Source organism: Elephantulus edwardii, unplaced genomic scaffold (assembly GCF_000299155.1).
Source record: "Elephantulus edwardii isolate Elephantulus edwardi_28Jun2011 unplaced genomic scaffold, EleEdw1.0 scaffold00002, whole genome shotgun sequence".
In the NCBI taxonomy this organism is placed as follows: Eukaryota; Metazoa; Chordata; class Mammalia; order Macroscelidea; family Macroscelididae; genus Elephantulus; species Elephantulus edwardii.
In genome coordinates this window covers 4,220,333-4,237,489 of record NW_006399752.1, presented here as the reverse complement: position 1 = coordinate 4,237,489, position 17,157 = coordinate 4,220,333, and the positions used below count along the sequence as shown (strand labels likewise).

General features: G+C 40.9%; 1 protein-coding gene across 1 annotated transcript in view; it reads left to right on the top strand.

The window, feature by feature from the left end:
• Positions 1 to 17,157, top strand: part of RNF217 (ring finger protein 217) — a 167,655-nt gene that overhangs the window by 761 nt on the left and 149,737 nt on the right. Inside the window, exon 3 of the mRNA XM_006879142.1 lies at positions 6 to 765. Within this exon, the coding sequence (XP_006879204.1) occupies positions 6 to 765 (760 nt within the window). The remainder of the gene's footprint in view (positions 1 to 5; positions 766 to 17,157) is intronic.

Sequence of the window (17,157 nt, the reverse complement as noted above, 5' to 3'; positions counted from 1 at the left end):
CACAGCGACGGGGCGCCCAGGTCGCGCGCCGATTCCGCGGAGCCCAGTGGCCGCGGCTGCGGAAGCGACTTGGGCCGCGTGGACGGGAGCGCCCTGGAGCCCGAGAGGAATCAGAGGGCCCCGGGCTGGAGGAAGAGCCAAGCGCTGGGGCCGCCAGAGGGACTGGCACTCACTGAGCCCCTCAACCCCCAGACGTTACAGCTGCAGCTGGAGGAGGAGGAGGGGGGAGCCGAGGACCAAGGAGTGGGAGGGGATGCAGAGCCGGAGCTGACCTCCAGTGGAGAAGCCGGGCCGGAGACCTGCACCCGGCTCCCTGACGGGCTGGTCCTGGACGTGCTGGGCCAGCGGCGCCCACCCCCGGCCAAGAAGCACATCTTCTGCACCGTGTACTGCGTGGAGAACGACCTGCCTGACCCCGAGCAGCTCCCGCCTCCTGGCTCGCCGCCTCGGGGGTCCCCTCCGCCGGTGCCCAGCCCTCCCAGCACCCCCTCCTCCTTCCCCAGCCCCCAGCTGCCCCTTCCAGCTGATACCCTCTCCCCCGACGGCGGCAGCATCGAACTGGAGTTCTACCTGGCACCCGAGCCATACTCTGTGCCCAGCCTGTTGGGAGCTCCACCCTCTGGGCTGGGCGGGGTAGGGGATCCCTATGAGCCCCTCATGGTGCTGATGTGCCGGGTGTGCCTGGATGACAAGCCCATCAAGCCCTTGCCCTGCTGCAAGAATGCCGTGTGCGAGGAGTGCCTCAAAATCTACCTGAGCTCACAGGTAACTTCACCCTCTTCTCTAGGCTCTAGTGTGCCCTGTTCATCATTCCAAATCACTGGCGAGCAGGTCCCTCTGGGGAGCTCGCTGCCCACAGGAAGACGTGATGAGACACCCTGGCTGAGGCTCGCTATCAGTTCCTCACATCTCACTTGTGGTGGTTGTAATAATATTATTACTCTTTAAGTGTGTTTTGTCCTCACTGGTTTACTTAACTGGAATTTAACTTCTCGGACCTTCATGCTTTGGTTGGCAGCCGTGGAAGGAACAGAGTACAGTGATTTATCCTTCACTTATTTCCTTTGCTTACATGCAAGAGCTTGCTCAAAAGGAGGGCAGAGAGAGTGCCTCATTGGTGTGGCATCCCAGAGAATAACAAATGATAAGCTTATAACAAATCTGTATTGAGTTAGTGAAGAGTTAATAGACCTCTATATACTTCAGATCCATGATACCTGGATTTTGTGCCATTTGTTTATTCCAGCAGAGGAGTACTCTCCCCGCCCCCATTGATTTATTCCTTGGCCCACAGCCCACTTTTCAGTTTTCTTTTTCCACAGTAAAGTTGAAGTACTTTTCTCTGAAGTTGTAAGACAGCCCAGCACTGTATTTCTTTAAGAGAAAAAAACAAAACAGAAAGAGCAAAACCAAAAAGCCAAGCAAGCTTAAGAGGTTTACCAAAACAAGCACCGCTACTTGGTTAGCATTCCTCCTTAGCCCTTATTTGAAAGTTTTTGTTTTGTTTTCCCTTGCAAGTTTTAAAAAGGCCATGTATCAGTCTGACTTCAGGGATGGTGCATGCATTCCTCCAGCAGTTTTCAGTCTTTTACTGTCTGCCAGTGTTTTGCACAATCCAAAATGCCCTTTGATCCTGGGTCTGATTGTCCTAGGCCTGTTCCTCTTTCAAAATCGTGTCTGTTCAGGTTCCAGCTCCTCTGTGGAGCTTTACCTCAGCCCCCACACTCCAGGCTAACACTGAAATTCTTTCAGAAAATATTTCTCTGTGTTTTCTAAAGTTGTACCTAGGTGTCTTGCTAGATTTTGTGGACACTGAAAATCCTGATGTCTGGTAATTTCACATTGAATCTGTTTTATACAGTCACGTATTGACTGCTCACTCATGGCCTTTGAGTCAGAGCTGCCTCATAGCTGACCCTGCAGTGGATTTTCAGAGGCTGTAAATCACATGGGAAGCTGTTGCCCATCTTTTTCCTGTGGAGCAGCTGTTGGATTCAAACCACCTGCCTTTGGATTGTCAGCACAACTTCATAACCCCCAAGGTCACCAGAGCTCCCCAAATGTCCAGTAAGATTGAACAAACAGGACTGAAACTGGTATTCCTCTGTGTTTTGCGAGGAATTCATGCCCTCGTTGAGGCTGAAAGTGTCTACTGTGTTCTGCTGCAAATGTAAAGGGAAACTTCCATAGCATTTAGTGCGGCACGAACAGTAATTTGGTCTGGGTACTTGAAATTATCCAAATGCCTGTCAGAGACTATGATGTCTCTTTCATGCTTTATCCACACAGTTACTTAAAACAAGAAGAATGTCTGCTGCTCATTGTGGTCGTTTCTATGACATCACCATCTAACAAATACCTTGAATCTTCCTTGTGCAAAGCCCTGTGGTGGGATTCAGACATGACCAGCACATGGGCTCTGTTCCATGAGTACCTCTGTCAGAGCAGATGTGTACGCAAGAATAATACAAGGCAGCCTGTGATAGCACAGAAACAACATAGGCCATTCCCAAGTTGTGAACATCTGACTTATGTAGACAACGGTGTGTACCGACCCTATCAAGTCAATTATATTAAAAACTTAAGGAGTATACAATATTTTATGATAACAAATGGTATTACTTTGTGATGAACATCATCATCATTAGTGTTGAATTATGTCAAAGAAAAAATAGACACTATTTAAAATAATAAACAAGAAGGAAAGATGAGTCATGCTCGTGGGCAGGCTTCCCTCCCCAGGGTTTTTGCTCTTACTCTTCCTTGAGTCTGGATTATCCTTCTGAATGTCGCTTCTTCCCTCTCCCTCCCTCCCTCAAGTCCATATTCAAATGTCACCTCTGTGAGTTTCTCTGACCACCCTTTTTAAAGCTGACCTTTGCCTTGCCAGTGCCCCACTCTCCTTGCCAGTCTCTTCTCCTGTTTGCCTGTTGCTCCCACAGATTCAACCTCTCTGTGCCTGTTCAGTGAAATATAATTGTGAGCCGTAATAACTCACCAGTTCTAAAGCAAAACAGAATCAGACTGCATGGATATTTCACAGCCTTATGGAACCAAACTAGATCAGAAGGGAATAGTTAATGCTTTATTTCTTAAAAGAGTTGCTAGGCATGGGAGAAGTAAATCTGTCAAGCCTGAACACTCAAGGATTTTGAACAGTTAAAAAAAAAAAGAGCTATTTGGAATGAAGTATTAGGGTTTTTTATTTGTTTATTATCTGTTTTGAACTTGTGCCAGATACTTGGTGTGCTATTTAACATCATTTGTGAAAATAAAGCAGAGTAAAACTTGCTTAAAACACTTACTAGGGACTCTGCTTTATTGTTAAATGTGGATTGGAACATTGCCTACTGAAATGTAAATTCTAAAGAGATGCTGAGTTCTTTGAAAGAAGATAGGAACTTAGAAGTTGCGTTCTTGGATGTTAAGTCACTTTCTGTTACTGCCATGAACTAAATTAATGCCACAGCTTGACAAGGATCAACAGTATTTAGGACAATATAGTGCATTTAGTACAAATTTGTCAGTAAAGTAATAGTTCTATACAGTGTTTTAAAAATAATAGTTTCACTTTTCAACTTATAATTATTCTTCCTTCAGTTATTAAGGTGACTGTGGCTTCGGGGAACTTTTTTTATGGAAGTGCTTGGTAGATCCCATCCAGTTTCATTGGCCTGGATTAAATTCTGGTATGATAACAAGTGTTTATTTAAAGGTTGTTGAGTACCAAGAAAGACACTGACTGTTACAGTAGCTTATACAGTCTGAGTAGATAAAGCCCAAGTATATAAATTTTAGAAGCACCTTTCTCAATGGCTTGTGTTCGTTTTGTGAACACCCAGTCCCAGTGACATGTACAGTTTCCCTTCTGAGACCACTGAGCCCTCATAAGTGCAGACTTTCTCATTTGGTTTGGCTTTTATTGACTTTTCCTAGGGTGAAAGATGATCTGTTGCCTTCCTAGTTTCCTAGGATGGTAATGGAGTCCTCTCAGAAGTTCTGTATGGCTGTCTTTCCTTGATTATGTTGGTTTTAGGTAGGAAGACCTGCTATAAATATGAAATACTATTATTTAGTATTTTAGATCGAAAGGACAGGCAGGCACTGTGAGGGGCTTTCAAAGATAACAGCTGCTGTGGCTTGCACCATTCTGCTCAGAAGCACTAAGGATTGGCAGATGCATATAAACTGGAATGTATACACCTGTCCAAAGGGTATTAATAGAGACAAGCAACACAGTTCTACAGATTGTGAGCAAAACAGCTGCAAGGGTGGCTGTGTCCTGCAATGATGAGCTACTGTAGTTGCTCTCAAATCAGTGGCCTAGCAGTGAAAGCTTTTATTAACCTCTGAGTCATTCAGAATCATGGGTCATTTTTATGCTTTAAACCTTAAGACAACCTGAATATTTTTAGAATACTTAGAAAACTCAGTTGTCACTGTTGGATTTGAGGGTAGCCATGGAGTTGTTGTTTCTGACTGCTGGAGACCTCACATAGCATAGAAATGCTCCATGAAGTGTAAACTCCTTTGCCTTCTCACAGGTAAATGTACATACTGCTGTCAAATCTGCTTTCACAGGGTCACCATGAGTCATAGTCCAATCACAGCACTAAAACAACATCAAAAATAACATCACATAAGGTATGCTTTTGGTAGCCTTGAAAAGTGTAAAGAATAAAGAAATCTGAAATCTGTTTTAAAGTCATTTTACAGATGAGAAAATCGAGAACTAAAACACTTATGAGCATTTCCTTTTGTTGTAGACAGACATATACACACGTTAGATATTTATATGTATTGGGAGGGGGGGTGTTGACACATTTACTTTTATTCCTAAGTGACTCATCTCCTTATTTTCCTCTTAATATCTCTACTGCATTTCTTGTTAATAATTTGTTTTTCCTTTCCTTTCTTTGGCATTTAATGACTGTTTTTTTCTGCTTCCTCTCTGGAAGATTTTTATTAAAGCAATCTTCTTGGAGAAATGAAATCTCAAAGCCTTGGAGCAGCAGGACCATGTCCAAGCTGCATGGGGCTTTCCCTTCCCTTCCCCTTGGCCTGTCTGGAGATGCAGCTAAGCAGAAAAAAACCAAGATTCCACATACCATTCCTGCTTACCTGAGGGGTCAGCCGAGCCCTTGGAGTGGTGATTATTTTTTTCCCCTCCTGGAATAGAGCTTTTCTTGAAAGCTCTTCCTTAACCCTGATATAAAAGATAAAGTAAAATAAAAAACAAACAAACAAAACAATGGAACTTGAACTTGTAGTTTTTGATGTGTAATGTAGACAGGTACTTGACTGATAATTTCTTAGAATTAATGTATTCATTTATCAGTTATACATTTAACAAACAATTACCAGGTACCCATGTACTAAATACCATGAATATGCTAGTGGTACTTAATATGTATATTTATGCTTCCAGGAGTTGTCTTCTCTGGGAGCAAAGGTATTTTTGTTTCTCTTTTAAATCTGAGTGAAAAATTGTAAGATTGTAGTAGTTTTAATGCATTCATTCATAGACATTTAGTTTTGTAAGATTAGTTGCCATTGATTAACATAACTAATTAATTATAATATCTAATAACCCCCAGGAGAAAGATGTGCAATCTCCTCCCGTGTGGTTTACTGCCTCTGAAAAACTGTCCCAACCTGAGGGGCAGCTATGGTTCTGAGTCTATGGTACAAAACAACAACAACAACTCCACCCCCTGCATTGTATCTTACACTTTTTTGGGGAAGAAAGGCGAGGTCCACAGGTACAATAGCATGTCTTCCTTACTTTGGGAATGTTATCGGGAGGGACCAGTATTGGTAACAAGAAATCATGCCAGGAAGCGTCAGAGAAAGAGAGGAAGACCCTCAAGGAGATGAATTGGCACAGCTGATCTATAACCATTGATTGCAGTGGACATGCTGAGGATGTCAGAGGATAGAGAAAGTTAGTTGTTCTTAGGGTAACTATGAGATGTAGCTGCCTCCATGGCACTTAAATACAATACAACCTTTGCTTCATCTGTTTTTATAGTAATTGTTGTTGAATGCCATTGAGTTAAAACCAACTGGTAATGGACCTTCCAGCAGATTTTCAGAGGCAATAAATCACAAGGGAAGAGGTTGCCCATCTCTCCAGCAGAGCAGTTGGTGGATTCAAACCACGTACCTTTGGATCGGTGTTACAATTCCTTACTGCTAAGCCACGAGAGCGCCCTTCAAAAGAAATTACATTTGAATATTTGAGTTTCCAAAAATAAGAACAAACATTTATTGAACATCTGCTATGTTGTGAGCATTTTATTCACATTGTTTGCTTTTAATTCATTCGTAGATTAAATATATAGTACATTCTAGGCATTTTTAGAGGTTTTAGTGTTATAAGGAAGAAGAACTATAAAGCTTCCAGCATTATCAAGCTTACATATTAGACTGGGGAGGACGTGGATAAAGTGAATAAGTTATTTAATATGTTAGGAACTAATATGGTCTGTAACAAGTGAGAAAAAAGGGGAGGGTGGAAAGGAGTACTGGCGAAGGGGCTGCACTTTGTGTTGTAGTAAGGCCGTAAGGGCTTCGGTTATGGTGAGGGCCATGAAAAGCTTTAAGAAAGCTCTGAGCAGAGGAGTGACCCGACTTGATGTAAACTCGTAGGCAATTTACTTGGTCTCTTTGCAGAGATTGTACTGTGGTGGTGGTATGTGCCATCGAGCGCTTATCACTCATAGCGACCCTATGTACAACAGCTCTGAACTCAGCTCTATTCTGAGCCAACTTCATCTATCCCCATTACCCTAGTCACTGAGTCTATCCATCTCATCGAGGGTCTTCCTCTTTCATGCTACCCTCCACCCTCCCAAGCATATTGTCCCTTTCTCCAAGGACTGATCTCTCCTTACAACATGCCCAGTATACTAGAGGAGGCAAGAACTGAAGTTAAATAAATCTGATAGAAAACGATGGCAGTAATCTAGAGGAGAAATCATGTTGTTCAGAACCATAATAATAGAGGCAAATATGGTTTCCAGTGGTCGAAATAATTTTTAATATATTGAGGAGGACCTGAAATGCTTGCTGCAGAAGGCCAAGAACTATAGCCATCAGTATGGATTGAAGCTTAACATCAAGAAAACAATGATTCTCACCACTGGGCCAGTTGGCAGCATCATGATAGATGGAGAAGACATTGAGATTGTTAACAGCTTCAGTTTGCTTGGCTGTACACTTGTCACGCTTGGGTCCAGCAGCCAGAAAATCAAAAGACAAATTGTGTTGGGAAAGTCTGCTACCAGAGACATCTCCAGAGTACTGAAGAGCAACAGTGTCGGTCTGGAGACTAAGGTGCACTTGATCCAGGACGTAGTCTTTGCAATTATGTGCTGTATAGGAATTAGAAAGCTGGACAGTGACTAGGGATTATAGAAGGAGAATTGAAGCCTTTGGGCATCAAGGTGGTGTTAGAGAAGATTATTGAATATGACATGGACTGCTAGGAGAACAAACAAGTTCATCCTCAAGAGGGTGAAACCAGGCTGCTCCTTGGAGGCAAGGATTCTAAAGTTGCATCTGACATCCCTTGGGCATGTTTCAAGGAGGGATCAGTCTTTGGAGAGGAAAATCATGCTTGAGAGGGTGGGAGGATAGTGCAAGAGAGGAAGACCTTGGATGAGATGGCTTGATGCAGTGACGGGGGTAGGTGTATCAGAGACAATACAGGATAGAGCAGGATTTAGAGCTGTTGTACATAGCGTTGCTATGAGTCATAGGCAACTTAATGGCACAAACCAACATTGTGAAGGTAGAAATGACAGAATTTGTTGGTGAATAGATGTAGGATAAAAGAAAATCATCAATGGTAACTGAGGTTTTGACCCTAAGCTGTTAGAAAAAGAGAGTTGTCATTTAATTTAAGAGGGTTACTATAGGGGAGTAAATTTAAGGAAGGTCAATTTATTTTAACTTTAAGATACCATTTAAATGTTCATCAATAAATGTTGAGTAGGCAGTTTGGATCTAGATTCAATAAATATATATTTGATAATTAGTGACAGATAGATGGTTTTTAAAACCATGAGCCTGGACGAAGTCACTAGATGCTGTGTTGTTGAGTATTACCGAGTCAAAATTAAACAATAGCTGACCCTCTGGCAAACTTTCAGAGGCGGTAAATCACATGGGAGGAGACTGCCCATCCTCCTCCAGTGGAGCAGCTGGTGGATTTGAACTGTGTGCCTTTGGGATTTCAGCAGAACTTCTTACCATTCAGCTACCACAGTTCCTTTAGTGGTAGTAGATAGAAAAACATAATGGAGGTTTGATGTTTAAAAATACTAAGTATCTCAATGTTTGGCACAGTCAGTTAATGTGATTCACTACTAACCAAAAAAGCTTAAGGCTTGAATTCACAAGGAAGGCTGCAAGGGAGTGGATCAATTAGACAAAAAAAAAAAAAAAAAAAAAAAGGAACAAGATTAGAATGGTTACCAGAAGCCAAACAAAGGCAGTGTTTTTAAAGTGAGAGAGAACAATCATCTGTGTCAAATGATTTTGATAGTTCCAGTAGGATGAGAATTGAAACAGATAGCTGGGTTTCCCAACAAGGAGGTCACTGGCAACCGTGACCAGTGCTGTTTTAACTGGCAGTGGTGGGGCTGGCTTTCTGACTGAGTGAATTCTGGAGAGAACTGGAAGAGAGGATGTGGAGCAGTGAGTTTCCAACAGCTCTGTTTCTGCCTGTAGGTAATATTATGCTTCGTGAAGAAACTCAAGGTTAGCGAGGTTAAGTAACTTGCCCAAAGTCACATAAGAAGGAACAAGAAAGGTGGGGTTTAAAATAATTTCTCCCAAGTTTTAAAATTCGATGACCTTTTTTACATCTTAAGAAGTATTTTATTTTTAAGTGAAATCTAAGTTTCTATTAAGTTCAGGTCTTTACAAAATTAGAGATGAAGTAGAAGGCTCTTCTAAAAACTCAGGTTCAGTGAAAGATTTTTACCAAACTCAGCTTCTGATTTTCATGTAAGAAAATAAAAGGAATTAGAAAAACAATGATTTGACTTAGTGATAAGTTTTATTGGAAGTACATTTAGAAGGATATGCTTAACACTCTCTTTCTCTCTGGTCATTATTTTTGTTTTAATTGCAACTTACACTCATTTTACCATCTCTTCGTGGTGGGGGTAGCTCTAGTGGCCTAGTAGTGAGAAGCTGTGCTGCAATCCCAAAGGCAGTGGGCTTGAATCCACCAGCTGCTGTGCTAGAGACGGATGGTCAGTCTTCTGTATGATTTAACTGCCTTTGAAAACCCACTGGGGTGGCGGTCAACTGAGAGTTGGTTCTGACTCAGGTGCATGCAACATCAACTTAATAGTGGCGTCTTCATGCTCCCTCCAAAGTGCACTTCTCATTTTACATAGTTACTGGGGACCCTCTCGTCTTTTCTCGTGGTTTCAAGTAGCACTTACTTGCTTTTAATTTTCAAGTGCTTCTCTCGCTCGCGGATTGCTTTCTTACTTTCAGCAAAACAGATTGTCTCACTCCTGGGCCTTGCCGCTTGGATGTCCTAGCTATAGCCCTTTAAACTTCTCGGAAACCAAGGCCTTTTCCCCCTTCTCTTTTCCTTTCATATTGCCAAAACCTTCCTAACACATCCGTTCTGGTTCCATTTCTATCAGTTGTACCTCGTTTAGATACTTGTGAATCATCATTTGATTTTTCTTCTTCCTTATCACCTTTGTCTAATTAACTGCTAAGTCCTTTCAAGTCTATTTCCTGAAATATTTCTTTTTCTTTTTTTTTTCTACTGTTCTTCCCTTCTGCTATGATTTCCCTTCCTAGATTGCACTGTTTCTTTCCTGAATCTGAACAACAGCTCGCTAATAGGCCCCAGTAATTGAGTCCTTACCAATATCCAGTCCAGTCTTTGGAATGAAGTCAGAGGATCCTTTGTAAAATGCAAGACTGAACATAGAACCAGCTTGGGCCTTTAAATATCTGCCTCCTACACTTAGAATAGACCCTTCTCTTCCTACCCAACTTAGTTTACGTGTCCTTGAGTAATCTGACTCTTGTTTCTTTTTCCAAACTTTGTTTCCCTCTAAGACTAATCCCATAGAGTCAATTCTGACTCAGCCACCCTCTGTCCTGTCTCGGAGAGGCTCTAGTTTCTGAGGAGACAGCCCATCTTTCTTATGTAGAGTTGCTGCTGGATTCAAACTTCTGAACTTTTCAACATGCTGCACCTAAGTTGTTGTTGTTACTGTTAGGTACTGACCAGACAACTGTGACTGGAATAATAGCCCTATAGGCACATTAAATTTCTTTTGGTTCCTTGAAATTTCTCTCTTAATCATGAGCATTTGTCTATAGTAATATTAGGCTCTGTCTTAGGAGCACTTTTTTCCGATGCTTCTTTGACTCATTGCTTCTTTCACTCTCTTTTTTTTTTTTTAGTCTAATTTGAGTTGAGACATTTCTTCCTCTGTTCTTGACTCTGCCTCATAAGTGGATTACACATCCTTTGATAAATTCAATGATAATTCTCAGTATATACTATAACATATTTCTTAACTGTGTTTAAATTGTGTATTACCACTCTATGCTTCCATTAGACTATAAGCCTTGATGTAGGTAGTTGTTTTTGTTATGTGCTGGCAAGTTGCCTGTGACTCATAGCGACCCTATGTACAACAGCCCTAAACTCTGCTCTGTCCTGCGCCAACCTTATTGTCTCTGAAGAACCCACCTCATACACCAGTCACTGAATCAAACCATCAAAGGTTTTCATCTCTTGCCTTGTTTCCCCACCCTCCCTTATTATTCTTTTTGCTGAGTAATTTTTCCATTCTTAGTATGTTGTATTAATTATGCATTTGTGAAGTAGATTTGTTTCTGTAATTCTGTAAATAGTTAATGCATTAGAGACTGGTGGTGTCAGTACATAAACTGTTAGACTAAAACCCCAGAATGTTGTTTTCAACTGAAAATCTCAGCATTCCACTGTCTTCCTTAGCAACTCTTAAGACCTTCCCATTGACCTGATCATGAAATTATTCAGAAAGTTGGGACTCTGTTATGCTTTTCAGCCCCCTGTCCCCTCACTCTCCAGCCATAGTATCCTTCTCTGGGCTCATTTCTCCTCATCCTTCACATCTCAGCCTCGAAGTCCCCAGATCAAATTGGTCCACCTCTCAGTGCTTTCAGAGATGTTTATTCTGCTGTCCTTGTGCATATCTCCTTGTGGAATTACTGTTTATATGATGATTTCATGTTTAATCAGCTAGCTGGGCCCCGTCCACCACCAGTCTTTGAGCTATTTGCATGCCCAACAGCTAGCACAGAGCTCAGAGCAGGGCTGGCACTCAATAAATATTTGTAGAAAAAAATAAGTGCAATCTCGAAAAGAAATGATGCTCTGTGACAGTTTGGAGGAGAAGTAAGGTAAATGTTTGAATCTGATTCTTTATATCTTCTTCCAAAAGGGATTTGCATCTTGAGAATGATGGACTATTGTGACCTGAGATTTTTGTCCTGGTATCGCATGTGTCTCCCAGGATCTTCTTTAATTACAACACCCTTTTCTGGAAATTATACCTTCTGCTTCATAAACTCCTCCACCATCTAGGGACTCTACCCAACTGTTTTATTTCACTCATGACATTGTGAGTTGGGAATTTGGGAAGGGCTCAGCTGGCCAGTTCACACTTCGGACTTCTCACGTGGCTCCAGTCAGATGCCTGCTCGCTCACTTGGCTGGAGGCTGATGCTGGCTGTGCACCTGAGTGCCTCCATGTGACCTGTCCAGCGTGACATTTTCAGGGCAGTGGGCTCTCCTACAATGAAACGGACTTCTTTCAGAGCCAATATCCTAAAGGACAGGGTGAAAACTGCAGGATCTTTCCTGCCTGCCTTTGAAAGTATCTCAGCCTCGAGGCCACTCACTCCATTTTATTGGGCAAGCCTGACTAGATCTAAATTAAAGAACAAAAAAAAAAAAAAACCGAAAAAAACCAACCAACAAACCCCAGCTCACCTTGGGTGCCTCTTAAATCATTTAGAGCCATGTTTTAAAATGATTATATTTCAGACAAAACTCAATAACGTAGTAAGTTAACATTTTTTAACCTGAGTTTTATCACTTTTTTCCGATATTTTTTGCCTTGCCAATCATTTAATTAAATATATTTAATTTCCAATATTTGGTTGATTAATAATAAATTTGGGGGGGCTATTATTTTTTTTGCACTTGATTCTTTGATCACTGACACACTCATTCATTGCTGTCATGTCATCAGATCTGACCCTCCAGCAGGTGTTTGGAGACCCCACATTTCACATGAGATTGCCTTTCTGTCTCCGTTGGAGCCACTAGTGGGCCCACACCACCTTTGGGGTGGTAATGCAGTGCTCTCTAGATAAGCTTTTTGTCGTTGTTGTTGTTGATTGTGTTTGAGTCAAGCTTGACTCATATGAACCCTATGAACAAAATGCCTGAAGCTCCTCTATAACTATCGACATTTATCGAAGTTCATAGACTAGACAAGCTTAGTTTTAAGTAAAGCTTGTTGTTGTTTTTGTCTGCTGTGAATTCAGAACTGACCTTCCATCCAGTTTTCAGAGACAGTAGATTACACTGGAGGGGACTGTGCATCTTTCTTCTGTGGAGCAGCTGGTAGATTTGAGCCACATGCCTTCGGGATTGCAGGACAGCTTTTTACCACTAGGCCACCAGAGCTCCCTAAGGAAAGCTTACACAAGGACAAGTCTTGAAATTTTCTATTTTAGATGATTCTCTTGTAGTTGATAGAATTATGGAAGGAGAAAAGATTGAGGTTATCACTGATTTCATTTTACTTGGGTCACAACCAACATTCAAGTTAGCAACAGTCAAGAAATAAAAAGGTGTGTTGGTTTTTTTGGAGAGGAACCCTGTCAAAGACCTCTCCAAAGTGCTAAAGTACTAAGATAAGTTTAAGGCATACCAGATCCAAGCTGTGGTCTTTTCAGTTACTTGCTGAAAGATGTGCAGTAAATGAGGATGACAGAAGTTGCGTCCCTGCTTTTGAGCTCTGGTGTTGAAGAAGAGTATTAAGTATTCCATGGTCGGCCAAGAGAATAAATCTTAGAGGAAGTGCAACCAGGGTGCTCCTTAGAGGCAAAGATATTGAAACGTCATCTTCCATTCTTTGATATGTTGTCATGAGAGACCAGTCCTTGGAAACGGACATCATGTGTGGAAAGGTGAAGAGTCAGAGGAAGACCTTCGATAAGATGGATCAGTACAGTTGTCCAGTACAATGGGCTTGAATGTATTAGAGATCATAAGGACAGTACATGATAGGGCAAGTTTCACACCTTTGTTCATGTAATGGCTATGAGTTGAAATTGACACAATAGCACCTGACAACAACAACATTGGAAGTGAATGACCTCAAGATCAGTATCTGTTTCAAATTATCTTAATTATTAACACCACTTAAAATTATTCCTCCAATAACTTGTAAAATTATTCTTGGAAGAAGTGCCGTCACAGTGCAACTTAGAAGTAAGGTTGGTGAGACTTGATTCCACATTCTGAGAAAGAACATCATGGTTAGAAAAGTAAGGTGTCAGTGAAAGAGAAGAAGACCCACCAGGGTGACTGCCATGGGACTGTAACAGTGAACACAGGAGGGATTGTTGTGATGGCACAGGGTCTGCCAAGATTTTGCTCTGTTGCAGTGTCTCTGGGAGGCATTGTGATAGCACATATCACCAGAGTTATTCACTGTAATCTCATTTCTTTTTCATATCAATCTTCATTGTTATTATTATATGACTCAAAAGCATTACCTTTATAAATACAAAACCAATTTTATAGAATCTTTTATCATTCAGACATATATTGTTGTGATTGTGTACCATTGAGTCAGAACCAACCAATAGCTGACCCTCCAGCGAGTTTTCAAAGGCAGTTAATCGCACAGGAGGAGATGACCCATCCTTCTCCCACTGAGCAGCTGGTGGATTTGAACTGTGTGCTGTTAGGATTACAGCACAGCTTCTCGCCACTAGAGCATATTCATTAATCATATTGTACCAAATAATCTTAGAATTAACCCTCCAAAAAAGTTTAATTTGCTAATTTGACCCCTTGCTGGGTTTTTATTGTTTATGACAGGTTAGTTTGTTGAGAGATTTTTGTTGTTTGGGAAGTGCCTTTGTGAGTGTGTCAACATTTGATCTCATCGTTGGGTGCTGTTGGGAGGATTCTCACACATCAGGCCTTCGTGTGTGCAGGGTAGGACTGCTCCTTACGGTTTCCAGCACTGGGGCCTTTGGATGCATTCACCAGGCCTGTTTTCTGAAGTCCTTCTGGTGAGATTTGAAACACCGACCTTTCAGCTAGTCGCATGTTCAAACATTTGTGCCACCTAGGAACTCCATTTGAGCAGATAACCTTTTAAATTTCTAGAAACATGTAAGTTACTCTCAAAAATTCATCCTTGGTTGAAAATCAGCAGAGGAGATACATTGCTTTTATGATGTGCTCTTTTTCATCCAGCCCCCCTGGCTCAGGTAACTGGATGCTGGGTTTATTCATTTATGTGAATGACTAATCCCTTTTTAAATCTTTCTAAGCTCTTTGCCTCAATGATATTCTCTACTGTAAGATTCAGAGGCTAATTACAGCCTGCCTGGAAAATGACTTCCCATTTTGTGGTGTAGATTCCTGTCTTATTTCCTTACATGATTATTGGTCATACTCACTGTTCATTATGCTTATTAACCCTGAGTTGCATGTGGCAAGTCAGATCACCGAAACTCTTTTCTGTGGTTGCTTAACGGTTTAAAACAACAAGAAAAACAAAGCAGTTTCTCATAGTATTTTAGCCCCTAATGTCTACCATTTAGTTTATTACCAGATAAAAAAATAGAGAGCACCCTGGTAGTACAGAGGGTTACTCATTGGGATACTAAGGGAAAAGCCAGAAGAAGGAACTCAACAGCTGCTCTGAGCCTATTTCCACAAAGAATACAATTTTGGAAATCCTACGGAGTATTTCTCTGCTGTTCTACAGAGTCACTGTGAGTTGGAATCAACCTTGTGGCAGTGAGAATTTTTTTTAAATCTAAGTAGATCTGTTGTGTAAAATCAGAAGTGATTTTGTTTGGGTCACTTCTTGTGCATTAATCCCCCTTCCCCCCAGTGGGGAAAAGGAATTTCTTCCCACACTTGAGGGATTTCAGTGTGGGAAGTGCTGGGTGCCATCCCAAGAGTTTTTGTTTTGTTCATTCTCTTACCTAGTTTTGCCCTTAATTCTGGCTCCCCCTCCCCCTTGGTCTGTGGTTACTGTTTTTTCACCTCAGGCATAAAGAAATGCTTTAGAAGCAGTAGACTCCTTACTACATTATAGATGGAAATGCTCTGGGTGCCCATATGTGTTGGTGCTCTCTGGTAAAATATGTATGGCAAAATTTCAAAGTTACTTATGCACCTATCAAAAGGGAGCCGACCTTGATTTAAAAAAGCCTTAGTCATTTCCAGTTATATTCGTATGTTTTCAGTAGAATTGAACAAAATAGGTAGCTGTTGGATCCACGTTCTTTTGTTCCTTTGTATCGTGGCACCTTGTGAGTCATTAGCCTTATGCCAAGGACAAGGTCAGAGGGAAAGCTTAGAAAGAATGCTTGGAAAGAAAATGTTTAAAGCAAAGCAAATCTTCTCCCCTAATATTTTGTGTTTTTCATTTGGTTGTCAAGTATTCTGAAAGAAATATTGATTCAGTCATGTTTTTCTCTTAAGTATCGTTAGATATCTTTAAATTTTACAAACTTGAAAACACAATTTTCTTACCTGAGAACTCACCCAGATGGAGAGCTCTAGAGAATAGATGGCTTCTTTGTTAAAATATTTTTAAATGAAGATCCTCAGATTAGTTGCAGAGGAGATAGATACCATCACAGAAGATAGAAATCTACTGGCTGAATATCAGCAAAATGCATTTGCATAACTGATGGATAAGACAAAAAAAATCCATTATAATTTACTAAGTACGGACAGACAGTAATGCTCTTTCCCCCTTTGATTCTCTGAGTCTTTGTCAGATTTCTTTTCCCATAATGAGAGCATTGAAAGAACTTTAACCTCTTACTTACTGTATATTTTTATATGTGCTGAATATTTGAAAATATAATAGAGCCATTTCTAATCCATTTTTTGTTATTAAGAATCATTTTATAAGTGATCACACACTATATAATCAATAAAATAAAAATTAAAATGCCAATAAAAATACTGGAACTTTTAGATTTTTCAGTGTCAGTTTGGCTTAATGCCTCTGAGACCTGACAAGGGCTCCTGTGTATACTCTTTGTATGCTGGGTAAGGGCATGTTAATACATTGATCTCTCTCCATAAACCGCCTTGCACAATCTTACAATAAAGTGTCTACTTGTGGTCCTATGTTGATTGCTGAAACAGGACAGATGAATAGCTAATAATTTCATCACCACTTCTGGAAAAACAAATTGAAGCATATGTTCAATTGATAATTAGTGACTTACAGACATTTTTATATAAAAAAATCTTCCACTGATCAAGAATTTCTTCTGTTCAAAGTAGCTTTCTTTTTCTAGAATACAGTTGGTCTAAGGGAATTAAAGTTTGGTGAAGACAGCTAGAGTGTAGCTATTCTATTAAAAGTACTAACTGTGAACAAAATACTTATTTAACCACTTGGAGAAGACAAGACATTGTATCCCTGTGCAGTAGTCATGATCCATCTTAATAGAAAGTTGAGAAATTCAATAGTGGAGACGTAGACTCTTCTGGAAAAGATTAGGGAATATTGTGACTAAATTGTATTTTGATGCTGGTTGTTCTTCTCTTGAGTAGTTCTATAATCAGAAAACCAAGTTTATGGAAGTAGAAAAGCAGAGAATTGGCTAGTCTCTGAGGGAACTCTGGTGACCTAATAGTAAAAAGCTGTACTACTAACCTGAAGGTACAGGGTTCAAATCCACCAGCTGCTCCAAAGGAAAAAGATGGGCACTCTCCTCCCATATGCATTACAGCTCTGAAAACCCACTGGGTTTTCACTATGGGTTGATTCCTACTGGAGGGTACTTAACAAGAACTACACTACCACTTGATAGAGAAGGGAGGTAGGAGTTAGAGGT